At 43.3% G+C, this 17,145-nt stretch overlaps 1 protein-coding gene and 1 long non-coding RNA gene across 7 annotated transcripts in view; one reads left to right on the top strand and one right to left on the bottom strand.

Moving 5' to 3' along the window:
• Positions 1–17,145, bottom strand: part of Arhgap25 (Rho GTPase activating protein 25) — an 80,842-nt gene that overhangs the window by 29,514 nt on the left and 34,183 nt on the right. For 5 of the 6 annotated variants that reach the window (XR_777428.3, XM_033764467.1, XM_033764469.1 and 2 more), the window contains 3 exons: positions 16,399–16,598; positions 10,388–10,475; positions 6,987–7,103 (listed from right to left, as the gene is read on the bottom strand). Coding sequence is in view for 5 of the 6 variants with exons in the window: in XM_033764467.1 (XP_033620358.1) it covers positions 6,987–7,103; positions 10,388–10,475; positions 16,399–16,598 (405 nt within the window). In the remaining variant the exon portion in view is untranslated. Of the gene's footprint in view, positions 1–6,986; positions 7,104–10,387; positions 10,476–16,398; positions 16,599–16,835; positions 16,850–17,145 lie in introns of those variants that run through there. The other variant, XM_033764475.1, reaches the window with a different exon arrangement.
• On the top strand, positions 10,012–16,390 carry LOC104852155. The gene is made up of 3 exons (XR_777427.1): positions 10,012–10,091; positions 10,227–10,332; positions 16,325–16,390. It is a non-coding gene; the product is annotated as an uncharacterized LOC104852155 (long non-coding RNA).

Genomic DNA, 17,145 nt, shown 5'->3' with positions numbered 1-17,145 from the left:
CAAAAATGCAAAGATCACCTGTCACCTCTGCCCCAGTCCTGCCTGCTTCTCCTCCGTCAGCACTCAGATACTCCTGAGTTTGAGACAAAAGCCCCTTGGCACCTTCCCAGCCCGGCCAGACCCTGAGGAGAGCACCCTCCCCCTCCCCCACCCCAGCCCAGCACCGGACTCCTCCTCCCCTGGGGCTCTGCTCCAGGCGCATCCCCCACCCCTGAGAGGAGCGTGAGGAGGTCCTGAGAAAAGTGTCCTCTCAAAAGGCAAGAGCTGAATCACAAGACGGGGAAGAAATACCTTTCTTCCGGAGCTTGGGAGTTTTCTTCCTGAAATTCCAGCAGAAGAGCAGCGCCAGGGCAGGAAAGCCACAGCCCACGTCCCAGCGCGGCACCCGGGGGATCCGAGGCATGGCAGCTCCACCAAGGAGGATGCCGCCTCCTCCGAGGGGCAGCCCGGCAGCCAGGGGCCTCCTCTCCTGCCGGGGCTGGGAGACGCGTCCTCTCCGGCTTCCAGATCAGCACATGCTCGCCTACACGGATCAGGTTCTGACTCCCATACCGAAACCGTGGGATCTGTCGGCACCTGCCCGGCCCTCCCTCCCACACCGCTGCCCCTCTCACCCTTACACACAGGACTGGACTCTCCGCTTTTAAAGAGTGAACATAAAGCTGTCAAGGCCACAATAAAAATAAGTGCCTCCTTTTACTTAGCAGCTAATTGTCAACTGCCATTCAGCGGGTAACTTGAAGGTGGGTTAAAAGAAGAAGAAGAAAAAAAAAAGGAATTCTGCACACAAGCCCTCACCAGCAGTGCTCCATAAATCAAAGTGTCTGGCAGGAACACAGAATTTCACTTAGCATTTATGAAGCCAGCCCACCTCTCCCTGGAAATGCTTTCAGAGTTGCGGGTGGCTCGGTCAGGCCTTCAGAGATAATGGTGTCAGGGGTGGGCTGCTGGGTGCCTGTGAGACGACTGAGTGAACAGTGCTGGGACCAGACCCTGGTACCCGGGAGACTTGGACCAGACTCAGCACTACAGAGGGACAGGTAGGAGCAAGGATTCCAGGAAGCACCCTGGGGCAGCATTACACTGCCAGCAGAGTGCTCATCCCTCTGCGGGGCGTAGGACAGGAATGGAGGCCTCATCTCTGACACCCGCTTCCCCCACCATGTGGAATCCACTCCCATGTCCTGACCATGTTACCTCCACATGGTTGTGCAAACCTGTTTGTTTCTCTTCACCTCCCCTGCCACCACCCATGTTCAAGCCACCATCTGTGCCTCTTGCCTGGATAACAGCTTGAGTTTGGCACTTAGTCTTCTGCCTTCGTTCTGATCTGTTACCTCCAGCCCCAGCCACTCTCTACCAAGCAAGTAGAATGATCCTTTAAATAGAATTTAATTTTCAAGCCTTCTTACTTTAAAATTGTTTTTTTGTTCAACTCCAATCACTACCTTAGGACAAAGATCAACATCCTCTACAGAACTATCTCTACTGTTACCTCCTTCCCCTCCCCTCACAGTCTGTTCTCTTTTCTGCCACAGGACTTTTGCCCTTGCTGTTCCCTCTGCCTGACACACCCACCCCCCTTTCCCCTGTTCTGTCTGGTAAACCCATGCCGACCCTCCTGAGATAAGCTTAATTGTCACTAATTTAGGGAAGCTTTCCCTGACTTTGACAAAGATTTTTTTCCCACATGGCCCCATGTGTTTTTCCTTCCTGACACTTTTCAAAGCAGTAAGACTGTGTTTTTTCTTGGCTTTTTGAAAATTAATTCCTATGTCTTATAGTAGACTGTGAGCTCATTAAGAGAAGGGATTCTGTCTTCTCTTTTTGCTTTCTCCTTACTCTTTCTAAGAGCAAGTACCCTCAGTGTTGACATGGTGCATGTTATATGCTCAGGAAATAGTTGTTGAGTAAATAAATGCACAAATGAGTATTTGTCTTGTCACAGGAGCTGGGAACAAAGAGATGAAGAAATTAGTGGAAATAAGTAAAACTCAACCCTATTAGCTGGTGCACATCTGTAACCCCAGCACCCTGAGAGGCTGAAGCATGAGGATCTTAAGTTTGAGCCCAGCATGGGCAATTTAGAAACTTCACAAGACCCTGTCTCAAAATTTTAAAAATTTTAAAAATGGGCCGAGGGTGTAGCTCAGTACAAAAGTCCTGGGTTCGGTCCCCAGTTATATATCACTGAGCATTCAATATTCATTTTAGATAGAGAGAAAGAACCCAATCACAAGGAACAACAATGAATCACTGAGGCAGCACCCACCACAGGCTAAACTGTGCTGTGATTGTAAATCACATTCTGAAGGTGTGAAGAACCTAAAACAATCAGAGAGAGCAAAGGCACTCCATGCATAAACAATTCAATATTTACAATTCAATATTTACTCTATTCCTTGTGTTGACAAACACACAAAGGCACTTAAAACACAGACCCTGCCCAAAGGCTTCTAACTGGATTAGGCAGAACAAAGCAAGAGCAAGTGAATGCAGTACTTCTATTCCTAGCAGTCACCTGAGCTGACCGCAGATGGCAAGGCTCCTGAGGCTGAGGTCAGAAACAGTCTGGGCAGAGGCAGTGTGTGCAGCTTGGACCCTCTACTCCCTGGGATGGGACATAAACCAGGCTCCAGTGTGGACCCCGAAAGGCCCAGTGTCTCACTAAGAGGAGGGAAGGTTTGGAGAAAATGTGCAGCGGTGAGCCTGGGAAGGAGGTGGCAGAGTTGAAATGGGATGGGCCTTGCTACCTCTCTCCAACTTGAAGGGGGAAAACTTGGAATTGCCCATCTGGGGCTGAGTTGGCCCACCATTTCCAGCCAGGCCTTGCTGAAAGGGTTGTGAAAACCTAGCTAGGGAGAAAGCTGAGCGACCAGAGGTATGCGGGAGGCTGGGAGCTGAGCCGGGAGCCCGGAGGGGTCATGGGAGAAAGCAGTGGAGAGACAGCTAGGGTGTGAAGAGGTGTTAGCATTGCAGCCTGCCACAGCCTGAGGTGCACGGACAGGTGTCTGAGAATATCCTGCTGTTGAAAGGTAAATGTGAATGCTTCTGGGGAAGTTTCCATAGCTGTCCTCAGATTCTCCAGGGAGGACTTCGAACCACAAGGAGCTTCCTTAAGGCTCACTATCAGCAAGTCTGGAGACAGATAATTCTAGAGGTAGTGATAATTTATCAAGCCACTTCTCAAAAGAGCTGATCATCCCCAGTGCGGAGGAGAACCCGGAGGAGGGGCCAGGACACTGCTGTGGGATGAGAGGGCTTCCTGCACGCTTTCAGCTAATTCACATTTATTATTGAGCACCTATTATGTCAGCCACTGTTTAGATTCCGGGATACAATACTGGGAAAAAACTGGAGAAAAATCAATTCCTGGCAAGTAGACTGACACTTTCATCACAGTGAAGGGAGACTATCACTAAAATCAGAAGTAAAATATTTAGTGTGTTAGAAAGGAGTACATGCTAAGGAGAAAAATGAAGAACAGAAAGAGGCATGGAGGGCCAGAGTAGGGGGATGAAGATGTTGATGTTAAGTGTTAAATAGAATAATCAGGAGAAGGTGATGATCTTATTGAGATGATCTTTGAGCAAATACTTGGAAGAAAGCAAGAGGTTAAGCCATGTGACTACCTAGGATGAGAGGATTCTAGGGTAGAAGGAAGTGCAATAGCCCTGAGGCAGGAGCAGGCCTATGGTGTTTGAAGCTATGTGAAACTAGTATGGTAGAAAGTTCTAGAAAATAAGGATGGATAGGTAAATGGGGTAGACTGCCCCCTCTCAGTCAATACTAGACTTCTGATTTTTACTCTGAGTGAGAAAGGAAGCTATCAGGTGTTGAGCAGGAAAGTGTTCTCGATGACAGATTAACAGGGTCATTTGACTGAGTGAAAACAAACTGTTAAGGAGGCAAGGGTGAAAATGGGGAGGTGAGTTTGGGAGCCAGGGCTACTATTTGGACAAAAAAGGATTCATTCTCAACTGAGGTTGCAGTAGTGACATCAGTGAGAGTTTGTCAGATTCAAGGTGGAAAAAGTTAGAAAACTGAGTGAAAGGCTGAGAAGAGGCAGCTGCAGTATCTCTGTGCCTTTGCAATATTTGGGGGAACTCCCTATTGATCTAGGGGTTCCTTACAGGTGGTATGATATGAAAGTGCCTTGGCCCTACGCCTCTCCAGCCATTCCTCTCAGATGGGTCATCTGTTCTCTAAAGACTGAAGCTCCCTGACTTGCACACGAGAACAAATATCTGATTTTCCCAATGGCCATCAATATCACACTGCTGTATTAAAACACCTTCTGATTCTGCAATCAATGACACTGGTTCAGAGAGTACCTTTAAAAACACTCAAGTTGTCACATCAGAACTGGTGCTGCTCTTCGAGAAGTAAGTAGTGCTATGCTCTGATTTCCTTGCCATGGACTTTGCACCACCTACAGGATTTATGCTTGATTTGCCTCTTGGAGTAGAGTGAGGGAGAAAGCCCCTGTGTTGCAGGACAGCGCGAAGCAATTCACTGTGGCAGACTCAGCCAAGCATTGCAGAAGGCCCAGATCCTACTGAAAGTACATAGGCAGCGTTTTGACTCAGAACAGGTGCAAAATTAGGCAACATCTGCTACTCTTGTCAATGCAGCATGGGGGAAGCAGAAAATGTCAACTGGCCTCATAGTCTCATAATCCAGATTGATAAAAAAGGCCACAGCCAAGTTTATCCAGGCTGCAATAGCAAATAGTCAAACTTTAATACATAAAGCCAAAATAGCAGCTTTTTAAAAAGTTAAAAGTATATTTAGGGCTTGGGAAATGGTTAATAAAACTGTCTATCTCTACCTGTAATAGGGCTATCTTGATTACTTTACCATTGCTGAGACAAAATACCTGATACCCAAAGTTAAAGAAGGAAAAGTTTATTTAGCTCACAGTTTACTGAGGTTTCAGTTCATGATGGGCTGGCTCCAAGGTAGGGTGGCATGGCAGAGGGGCATCTCAGAGGAGAAAAAGTTTATGTCAGGCAGAAGGCAGGAAGGCAGCAAAGCAGTGAAGTAGCAAAGAAGCAAGCAGCAACAGCAGCCCTCTTTCTGTCCCTTGTATTCTATCCAGGCTACACACCCTTAGGGCAGGTAGCACCCAGGTGGACCTTCCATTATCTACACCCAGAACTATGCCAACCAATCACTGGGCCCTTGATCCCAGCACCACACAAGGTAGATCCAGCCACCTCTGAGAAAGCCCCATCTACAACCGCACGAGGCTTTGGGAGGACATCTAGGCACAAGCTAACAAGGACACAGGGGTTAAGGGTGGCATGGCAGGCGCTCTTGAGTTTGGATGTCCCATTCATATCACTTCTTTTCTCAAAACCTTCAGTGTTGGGTCACAAGCCACAGCTGCCTGCTGTCCCATGACATGGGTCTACTGCTGGAGGCCTCATTTCAGCTGAGCCAGGGAGAATTACTCTCTGAGGGGTTTGGAATGGGACTGCAGGGGCTGAGCTGATGCTTGGGGGAAAAGCGTAGGAAAACTGGAGCTAGCACAGCAGTATTTGGGACAGGTGTGTGCACAAGGGGGCTGCTATCTGGACTAAAGCAGCCAGGTTTAAGAGAAAAGTAGAAAGAGAAACTGTGTGGTCCCAGAGAAACAGGAGATTAGCTCAATGCCTGTGATGTTTCCGGCCCCCTTGTGAGGCCTTCTGGCAGTTCTTGCCTTTGGTTTCTTTGAGTAGCTCCTGTACCTATCCCATAAAGCCCTCTCTGTGGCTTTCCGCCACTGCATATGGTTTCTATCCCTTATCACCACATAATCCCTGGGATATATCAATTTCAGTTCTATAGCAACACAGAGAAATTCCTAAATTAAAAAAAAGAGGTATCAAGTTGCATATATTCTATGTTTATCATCCTGGGAAATGTATGTACATATGAACATTGACTAGGAAAAAAAAAACACTTAAAAATGGCTCTGATAGTTTATAGCTTTTTTTTTCACATTTCCATCAAATTATTGTGGTATATATAACTCTTGAAAGAAATTGGTGGGAAATCAAATCAACTTAGGATTTAAGCCACAAAAGCATCCACGAATGATATCTAGAATAAGGGAGCAACAAAAAATAAAATAAGAGGCAACAAAGTCCATAAATGATCATATATTTAGACCATCAGCCTGGAATTGACATGAGTAAGTGCCTTCTTTAAAAGCTGAAGAAAAACAGTGTCTTATGAACTCATGAACCTGCATCTTTTATGTTTATATAAAAGGAGCAAAACCTACTACAGTCATATGTTTATTGATTCCAGGTGTTGTTTTGTTGTTGTTTTGTTTCATTTTGTTTTGTTTTTGAGGGTTTTTTTGTTTTTTTCAGTCAGGATCCTCCTCTGCTGGAGAAATGTCACTAAGATTCCTAGACAGCTCACACACACTTGAATTGTACAACCCAGAAATGTGTTGAAGCAGAATACCTGAGTACCTGTAACATTTTCCCAGTCCTAACTCTCCCTCTTCAGGACAGCAGGATCTGCTCATGCAGATTGCCCTAAGTTACAGGTCCTGCTATCAGCCCCCTTGCGCTCAGATCCCTCAAGTCCCCTAACTGAACATATCCACAGAGTTACATGAATCAGTGTGCTGGAAACCTGAATCAGCTGGTCCAACATCTTCATTTCACAGGTCACTGTGTGCTCTAGCCCACAAAAGAGAAATGGTGAATTTAAGTATCACATATCTGCTGATCAGTGTAAACAATTTGCCACCCTTCCTGTTGATCTGGGGTTGGATCTTTGAGATGACCTAGGAGGAAAGCTAAACACTCTGAACCCTCTTTTGCTCCACACTCAACAGAAGACTTGATCCTGACCATGAGCGTGGCCCTAGAGTTGTTCTCTGGCCTCCTTAAGATCCTTCATGGAGGGATCAAATCTGGAGCTATTTCCTGTTCAGCCCTGATATGTCACCAACACCTGCCCAGGAAAATCTGCAAGGTCCCTACCTCCGGATGGTGTTCCAGCAACTCTCCTGAGGAATTTAACCCACTCCTCCATCTCTGCCTGGGAGCTGGCCATGAGGATATAGGAGTCTTGTGCTGTGCGATTCAGGTCCCATGAGGCTGGAGGAAAAAGTGACAAATACAAAAGCCTTAGATGTGTGGGGCTGGGGGTAGAGCAAGAGAAAGTGAAGGGAGGCTGAACTTGAATTTATTCCATGGTTTGATGAAGCACTACTGGTCAAATAACACAAAGCCATCACTTGGTGTTTCTCAGGAGAACTGGCTATCCATATATTTTTACAGTTTTTGCAGAAGCTCTAATTCTACAAGCCAGTCATCAAACACAATAGTTTAAATTGGGATTACTTTGGCAAAGAGCTGCTTCCATGGAGGACAGAAGCCATTTCCTACGGAAAGGATGGGGAAGTTCATGGTGCAATTGTAGCATTCAGAGGTGATAGGATCAACCCATACAAGTTTGAAGACTTCCAGTCATCAGGCCAATCATGGTTACTATCCTAAACTAGCCCTGAGCTCAGTTGCAAGGACTAGGAAGGGGACAACAATCTAGGATGAGAGGAACAATGAGTACAAGTGTGTCTTTCTCACAAAATCAGTGTTTCTTCCTCAGATTGCTATTCTCCTGACTACAAAAATCCTTCTCAATACTTAGTTAATGGACATATGAAGTTTGTTAGGATTTAGTTTACCTCTTTCATTTTAAATCTAAAATATAGACATATGTTGTATTTCCTGCAATGATGTATTCCAATGAACAAAATGAAGAAAATGAGAAGGGTACAGAGATGTTATAGGAGGATATCAAAAGAAAGAGCAAGAGAAAATGACAAAATTGAAAAGACAAAGAAGCAGGGATAGGTAAGAGAGGGAAAGGAAGATTATCAAACTTAGGTCTTAGATGGCATAGTAGCAGATCTGGGACTAGAACTTAAGCATTTTCCATGAACTTCCTTGAAAGTGGAAATCTTCAGGATTAGAAATTCCTTTAGTTTCTTTTAAAAAAAAGTCTTAGGAAGGATAAAAAAAATAGCATGATCCCTTTTGATTATAGGATAGTGTTGCATCTCAGAAAAAGTGGCCTTTGTAAATCTCAACCTGTTCCCACGACATCAGGCTGTCTCCCTCAGAGAGCCTGTATTAACTTCTAAATTGTGCCCAAACCTATATTTTCCTCGGGACAACAAAAGACATGAAAATTGCCTTTAGTTCCGGTCTCTTGAACTCAGATTGATATCACTGAGTTCCCTTTTTTTCGTCCCTTAGGACAAGCTGATTCTAAATCCATCTTGTCATTCATTGATCAGCTCTTGCGACAGTAGTCAGTCCATGAAATCCCTGGCCATTCAGCACAATCCTGAGGACTAAGTGTTTCTAGACATAAAATGGGAAGTAAAATATGCTTGGGAAAGAGCTTAAAGATTCCCTAGAAAGCATGATACCACTTTGAAACAGAATGGAGAGGGGCACTATTTCCTTTTTACTATAATAGAACTGTAGCCCGTGATGCAAAGGTAGTGCCCATCGGTAACTAGGAAGTCACTGCCAAACTCATTCCTCTGAATAGAAATTCCACTAGCCTGTCTTACTTCTAAATTTGACCTTCAGCGAATTGTATCTGTAATTATTCCCCACCATACCCACACTTCAATTACTATGTTGTCAAAACATGCTTTCTTAGTCTATGATTTCCTAGCAGATCTTTTAGTTCTGCCATGGAAAGAATCCCATTAAGAAGCGCTTCTCACTGTTGTGGTCTTTGGCCTGGATTATTGCCAGGGATGTCTCACTGATCTCTCTGCTCCACCCTTGCTGCCCCCCTTACTTACATTTTATTCTCAAATCAAAATGGTTTTAAAACATGAGTCACATCCTATGCTCAGAGCCTCCTAGTTGCTTTCTATCCTTTCAGTATATAAGTTGGATTTCCTATAGTTGCCTGTAAATGTCATCAAATCTTCCAGAAGTAAAATGGAAAATCAAGAGTGGTCAAGAAGTCCCCCTCCTAGCCAAACCTCCTACTCTTGCATCACTCCTCTCTGCTAACCACACTGGCCTCCTGGATATTCCTGGAACATGTGAAATAAGAATGGGAACTATACACTGTCTGTTCCCCCTTCCTGGAATGCTCTTCCACCAGATCTGCAGTTGTCTCACTCCTTCAGGACCTTCAGATATTCACCTGCGTGTCACATTCTCAATGGCACACACCCTATCAGCTCTGTTATAAACGACAAATTAACTACTGCCATCCCTATCTCAGCCAGAACTTTCTGTTTGCTTTTCTTCAGGAGTACTTATCCCAACATAAAACTATACAATTTATTCATTTATTTGGTTTGTTGCCAGTCTTCCTCCACTAGACAAGTTGAGTTCATGTAGTTTTGTTCTTTTCTCAGATCCCCAGTTTAAAGACATCTCCTAGCAGGTGCTCAATAAATGCGTTATGTAAGAGAATGACAGTTTTCCTAAAGTGGTATCAGAGCTAGGGGTGGTGTAAGAGCAAGAGACAAGGAGACAAAGAGACAAGAACAAACAGCCTCAGTGTGGCAGCTTCAGAGCATGAGCCAAGCTCCCATGCTCCAAATACACTGGAGGAAGGGAAGTCCCAATTGGTCATCTTCCGTGTGCAGCTCACGTGAACAGTACACAGTGTGATCGTAAATATGGTGAATGTTTAAAAGTGTGTCACAGTAAAAAATACATTGCCATTAGTTCCCTTCAAACTACTCTCTCTTCCTTTGAACACTCTTATCCCGTTGCTCTTGCCACTTTCTGAAGCAGATCTGGAAGTCCCCTCACGACTGACTTTTCGTGGCTGTCTCGATGTGCTGGATCAATTCAGAATGTTTACAGCAGTTTCTGTCAAATAAAACATGATGGTATGCCCTCGTTCCCCTGATTCACCGGGTCTGGCATTGTGAGACTTCTGGCTCCGCCTCTGAGTCACAATGACCATGAAAGATAAAAGTATTGAAAGAACATCAAGGCAGCCATAATATGGCAACTACAGATATGAAAGAGGACTTCCGGAACCGCTTCACACAGAGGCAAGAATGATGAGACAAGTGTGCTTGAGGGGAATTAAGGGTAATCTGTCTTGTACTACAATATTTTTGTTTAATTTAAACATTTGCTGCATTTTTCTGTCACACCTCATATGTTACATACAACACCGAGTACGTGCTAAGCGTACAGCAAGTGGAAACTATCGTTTCTTATTAGGTCTGGTTGACCCGTATGCAGCAGAACTGTCATATGATCCTAACTGGATAGATGATTGGTTGAAGGACTCACTGAAACCTTGACTTCCATGATCCAGGAGTAAAAGGTGGGTGTCATAAGCCTCTTTCCTACCTCTTGGAATTAACTTGGAATGCACCTACCTGGAATGACTTCAAAGACAAACTTCCCTGCTTCTTCTGGGTTTGTAGCAATCTCTTTGATGGTACTTCCGGGTAGATACATACAGCCCTGAAAGATTCAAATCAGGCTTTTAAGATAAGCAGCATTGTATCTATCACCTACAGACTGAAATTTTGTTAGAGAACAGGTGGATAACAAGGGTGTGATGAGCAGGAGGGTCGGTGGAGAGGAGCGTGGAAGCAGGGCAGCTCAGTTTGAACGGAGCTCTTCTGATGTTGCTCAGGCCTTAGTCCAATTAAGTGGCAGCCCGCTGAGAGCAAGCTAGGAGCCTAGAGCAAGAAGGACAGGGTCCTGACAGGAGGATGGCTGAGAGGGTGCCATTACCAATACTTGCCCCACCCTACCTTTCCAAGACCCAACTTCATGGCTAAATGCTCTCAGTGAAGACAATGCTGACACCATACTATTTTTCTGGGGGACACTTAAGACTGTCCACAGATACCCATTTAAGAGGACTTAGTAACTTAGCAGCCGCAAGAGCTACCAAGAAGCACTTTCCAGAAGCCTGTGCTCCCTCACACACACTTTTTGTGGTACTAGGCATGATAATAATCTCAATCAGATGTGGTGGTGCACACCTTTAATCCCAGGACTCATGAGACTGAGGCAGGAGTATCATGAGTTCAAGACCAGCCTGGAATATATAGTGAGACCCTGTTTCAAAAGAATAAAACAACTCAAAACGAAAACACCTCCCTCTACTTGATCTTCACTGTCTTTATAAATCACATCAATGCTTTCCAAAAAAATCACCATAAGACTGTGATGCTACTGGGCTACTTTGAATGAGTTACTTAGGATGAGTTACAGCGCTAGCATCAAAGGTCGTGTTACTTTTAGACTGGAAGTAGCACTGCTAGGAAGGAAAGGAAAGCCAACTTCAGAAGTATCTGCTTTCCTTATGTCAGGTGGTACCCAAAACATTTCATCAGGTAAAAATTATATATTTATATTTATATTTGAGCAGGTACAAGGTGCCAGAGTCCCCGCTGATTGCCCTGAATATATATGTATTAGCATATCTGATCTTCATAGAAAGTCTGTGAAGGAAAGATGATTAGCTTTCCCCACTGGAGACACGGAGAAATAAGGTTTAGAAAGCTTAATTAGCTGACCCAAGATCAGAATTAGTTAGTAGAAAAGATATGATTCAAATATTGGTCTGTATGATTCCAGAAGTATAGAGTACAGTAAGGACTTACTTACACATCCCACTTGCCATAATAAGTAACAATGGGAGTTCAGCTCACTCACACTGAGTAACAGTGTGTAACAGTGCAGGTGCTTCCCTCACGCTAAGCATATGACCCTGCAAGATCGTCAATAGATAGAGGAAGGCGCGCTGGAGGAAGAGACACCAGTCCGAGTGAAGGGAGGAACACTGATGAGGAAGGGACTGTCACAAAAAGGGAAGGACTCGAGTTGCCTATCACCGCTTTCACCTACTTTGCACTTTGACAAGGGTGGCCTCTGTGTGGAACTGATAGAGGAGGGTCATACTGAAAGCCACATGTCCTGCCGCAGGGGAGACAGGTGTGGCAACGATGTACGACGGCCAGCTTACATTGGTTCGTGAGGACAAACTGTTCCATTTTCAGGAACTCTATAGGCCAGCTGCTAAGCACAGCCATTCTTAAAACTTAAACTACACAAACCTATGATAAAATGTTTTATTTTATAGCAAACAATGATAACATTACTTAAAATTTATCACATATCCTTATTATTTACTACATTTATTTCTGGTTGATTACATTTACTTCCTCTGTGTGGTAGAAATGCTGTTTAATGTGCTATGGCTTCTCCACTCTGAATTCAGTAATATCACGCTGATAGTTTGAATCTATCTTACTGAGAATATCTATACCACAGAAATTGACAGATACTGTATTCAGATCAACTCCCCAGCAGAGAACCTGCTGTCAGAAGCATTCACCTCCACACCCTGATGGAAAATTTGGTCAACTGACAGAAAAACTGTAGGCTAAATTCTGCTATTAGAAATGGGGGTCAAGGGTTTATATTTTTAAAAAAAAACAGAATAGCCTCCAGAAAGCTTGTACAGATTTTCATTTCTACAAGTTTTGCATGTGAATTTTTTTCTTAGTTTTCAATTACTAAAATTTCTAGAAAACTTTTCCCAATTTGATAAAGGGCATTGGTGTCTCATTAATTTACATTGTATGTTGTTATTAGTTACTGAGCTTGAACTTTTTGCTATATGTTTACTGGCCACTACATTTCTTTGGTAAATTGTCTATTTGTATCATTGCTCACTTTTGTATTGAACAGTTTAAATTTTTCTTATGGCTTTGGATGAATACCTTAAATGTTAAGAATATCTGCTTACCACATATAATACACATTTTTTTCTGGTTTACTACTTGAAATCATAATAAATGCTGATTTTTAAGATAAATTTATATTCATGAAATTAGTCTTTTCTTTGTGAAATCTATGTTGTGCTTTAAAAATCAGCTTCCCAGAATAGTTTCTCTGGTGTGAAAAACTATAACAGTACATAAGATCCTAACAAGATAATTGACCATGTGAAATAGGAAGAAAAGGGCTAACGGTGTAGGGAAAGTGGGAAGGGTAGGGGAAAGGTAATAAGGGAAAAGAAAAAAAAACATGAGAAAATGAAAAAATGGAAATAAAGTATTTGTAAATGGGGAGGAGAGGAGGGGGTGAAAGGAGGGCAGGGACGAGGAAAAAATGAGAACCAAGATCCGTCATGTAAAGGTACAAGATCCCAATGATGAAGGTAACTGTACTGTATACCTAAAATGTACCAATAAACAATTTTAAAAATTCAGTTTCCCAGAGGATGTGAGGATGGGGGAAATGGGACATTAGGAGAGGAAGAGGAAGTAAAATGGTTAAAAGACAATATGTATGTGTACCAAGTCCCCAAAACAAATGTAATTATCATATATTGAAAATATATACTAATAAAAAAGAAATTAAAACTTAAACATAATGATATTTTCTTCTTATATTTTTATGAATTTACTTTTTACTTTTAATTCTCTAATTTTTCAGAATCATGAATGGTGTGAAATCTAAATCAGAAATGTACCTTTGCATTTTCTCAAAATTTTAGCTCTAGTCTGTAGCTCTCATTTCATTTCTAGGTTTTTCATTGTCTTGGGAATAAATTTAAATGACAATACAGTTAACAGTACTTTGGCTTTAATAGATTTAGATCTTTTCTTTATCTTAATACCATAATAACTATGAAATCTATAAGGATAGCTACTTAATTCTGATCTGCGATAATGATACATAAACATAAATCCACATTTCCGACAGACAGAAATTATAGACCATCTATACAGGTGTTTTGCTTCTATTTGTAATTACATTATAGAATGATAATTATTATTAGGGACCAATATTCATGACACATTGCTTTACTTTAGTTAAGTAATATTATACTAATTTTGCCTTTATAATAGATAGCTTTATAAATAGCTATGGATAAGAATAGCTAGATTTATATGGCTATTTTTGCTGATGGGACTATGAATAATTTTTATTTTTCACTTTGTATTTTTCTGCATTCCCCAAATTTACTACCATTTACGTGTATATCCTCTGCAATCAAAATACACACATCAACACATGGTAAAACATAATTATTCTTTCTAAGAAAATATCATTGTATTCTTAAAAGTTTATTTTGTATATTTGAAAAGAGTCAGATTTTACTGTATGCCTTTCTTGGCCACCTTTTAGGGGTCATGTGGTTTTTCTCATTTGCCCTATTGATCTGATGTATTATTATATTGATAAATTTCTTAAAAATGAATCATCCTTGTCATCTTAGGAGAAGCTTCCCCTCATTATCCCAGGCTATTTTAATCCTCAGAAGGTCTTGGGGGTCCCCTTCCTAGAAGTGGGAAAAGAAGCAAAGTCCTTCAAATATTTACTTTACCATTTGGCTAATTAATGTTTTTATAAAACATCTTTTTACACAGGCTTTCTATCATTGAATCATGTCACAAATGCATACCAGGTGGTGTTGTTTCATTTGATAAAGGGAGAAAGAAGGATACAGAAAAATTAAATAATTACACAGCCAGACAATGGTGGAGCTAGGGAAAAAAAAACAAAACAACCCACTCAAACCCTGTCATCCTTACACTGTGGGAACCACCACCACCAATGCCCTTTTCATTGATTTGTGATGGCCAAAGCATTGCTCTCTGCAGTGTGAAGGCTTCCTGTGTTATCTTCTGCACCCTCTGCCCCTGTCTTAGTTCGGAATTGCTTGGCCGTGAGAAAGTCTGCGTTGGTCATAAAGAGAAGGAAGTCTGTCTCTAAGGTGCTTCCCTGGCCTCCACAGTGACAGACACGCAGACCACAGGGTCTCACATGGAGGGCTGGTTTACCAAGTCCTGCTGCAGTGTTAAGGGTCCTCAAGCCAGCCCGTATAGAGAGCTGCCCTTTCCAGAAGACTGTTTCATTTGTCTTCCATCCACCTGCCCACCCATCCTCAAAATCCATATGCTTCTTATTCTTACCATTCTTGTTTTGTTTTTTTTTCCCTGGGTCCAGAAGTTTCTAGATTCTGTTTTCCCTAATAAGTTCTTTTTCATAATGGGGATCAAACTCGGGTCCCTGCACTTGGGAGACAGGATGCAGAACCACTGAGCTAACCTAATAGGTTCTTTCTGGCCAATCCTACCCTTCTAAAACCCCACAGACAGGATCTCTAGGAGGTGTTCAGCCATCTTGGCTGTCCAGGACTCCAGCTTATCCCCAGGGTTACTGTTAACAGCACCTTCTCTCACTCTTGCACATCACAGTAGACATGAAGAAGCCATGAGGTAGGGAGAAGAGACCTAGGCCCAAGATTTAGATGAAAGCCCACTCTTGTAGCCCTCTACTCTACCAGGAAATCCTGTTTGCTCTATGGTCAAGTATATCTAGAATCTTTCTGCCACTAGCCCATATCTCTTCTGTGATTCTAAACATCATATTTCTTACCTAGATTACCCATATCCCTGCCCAGCCCCTTATTTATTTTAGAACACGGCAACAAGAGCTCTCTTTTTAGAATACAAGCTGAAGAGTGTCACCTCTATCCTCCGGCGTGCCTGGAATGCCTCCCGTGTTACTGCACATGTTCAAGTCATAGCGGTGACCTACAGTTCCCTTCACATGTGTGCCCCCTGCCCCCTGTCTCACTTCTCTGACCTCAGCCTCTGTGGCTCTCATTCTCTAACCCTGTCCATGACACCGACCTCCTGCTAGTCTCCACATAGGCCAACCACGCTCCTTTTTGGGCCTTTGTTCCAGCTGTCCCCTGTCTGGAATGGTATTTCCCAGAAATCCACTTTTCTTTTCACAAATATCACCGTCTAGGGGGCCACTCTGACCATCCTATTTAAAAATTACCAACACTTTCCCCAAACTCTAGGTCTCTCCTATATCATTCTATTTTTTCCTCATAGAACTAATCTTTTTCTAAAAAGCTGCATACTTTTTGAATTTATTATGTTTATTTTCTATTTTCCCTCCATGGTCTAAACTCTGTATGGCAGAGATGTTTAGCCTGTTTTTCTCACTCATTTCAAGTACCTAGAACAGTCCCTGGGACTAGAACATTTATGCATAAACACATTATGCACAACAAACAACTAAATGCTTCGTATATGTTCACTGAGAAAAAAAAAAAATCAAAGAGCAGCAAGTCTTTTTTATGGAGTCCAAATGTATTTTCTCTGATTCTGAGTCTCCAAAGCATTGTGAGCCTGAACTCAGCCATACACTTAAGGAAACTCCACAGTACTTACCTTGTGAAGGGCCCCTCTGTCATCTCTGCAACTCAGTTTGTAGTGAAAAGACAAAAGCAACTCTTCCACAGATGGATGTGCCTACTTCTCCTCTAGGACAGTGTAAGCCTACCTTCATTATGCCCAAAGACAGAGAGCCCTATGAACAGAAATAAACACCCAGCTGGTACCTGCGGCTTCGAGTCCTCTTCGTCCTTGTAATAGTACAGCTGCTGCGCCTTCAACACAAAATACCTCTGCTGCCAGTTTTTCACGATGGACCGCTGCTTCTTCAGCCAACCCATCTTGATGGGCCTTTCCAGAGAGTTGAGGGTGGATGAAGGGTGAAAGTTCGCCATCTGTTCGCCAGTCATCACGCTCCTGGACCGAGCTATAAAAAGGAACAGACCAGCCGACTGACTGAGGGACATAAGCAGTGAGTGAAAAGTGAGAAGGAGACAAGAAAGGAAAGCCCCAAGGGGGCCTGAACAGTGGGGTGGGCCACCGCCAAGTCCAGTTCAGGGGGCCACATCGGCATCAGAGAAAATCCCTTATGACCCGGACAGGAGCCGAGTGGCCCGTCTGCTCCTGATCAGAGCCAGACCCAGACCCAGACCAGTGCACATACGGTCCAGCAGCTGCTGTCGGCCCCCACATTCTGCAAATCGAAAGATTGGCTGGAGCCTTCTGAAGAGGAAGTGGCTGCAGCATCTGACAAAAGGTGCTTCCTTTTCCTGCGTGGGAGTTAGTACTGACAGAGAGAGGAGAAAATAATGCCTCATTTTCTGAGGGTTAAGGGTGAGTCCTACACAACTGCAGAGGTCACCAGAAGCTGCCTGGGCATTAGTCCACAGTGGCCCATTCAGAGGAGGCACCGGTGCGTTAGCGCAGACCTCACTGACCAACAGAAGCCTTCTCCAACAGACCCTACTAACCCC

Source organism: Fukomys damarensis, unplaced genomic scaffold, assembly GCF_012274545.1.
Source record: "Fukomys damarensis isolate Sample0158 unplaced genomic scaffold, DMR_v1.0_HiC HiC_scaffold_2, whole genome shotgun sequence".
NCBI classification, from domain to species: Eukaryota; Metazoa; Chordata; class Mammalia; order Rodentia; family Bathyergidae; genus Fukomys; species Fukomys damarensis.
The sequence above is the reverse complement of the archived record's forward strand: the minus strand, read 5'-3'. Positions and strand labels throughout refer to the sequence as shown.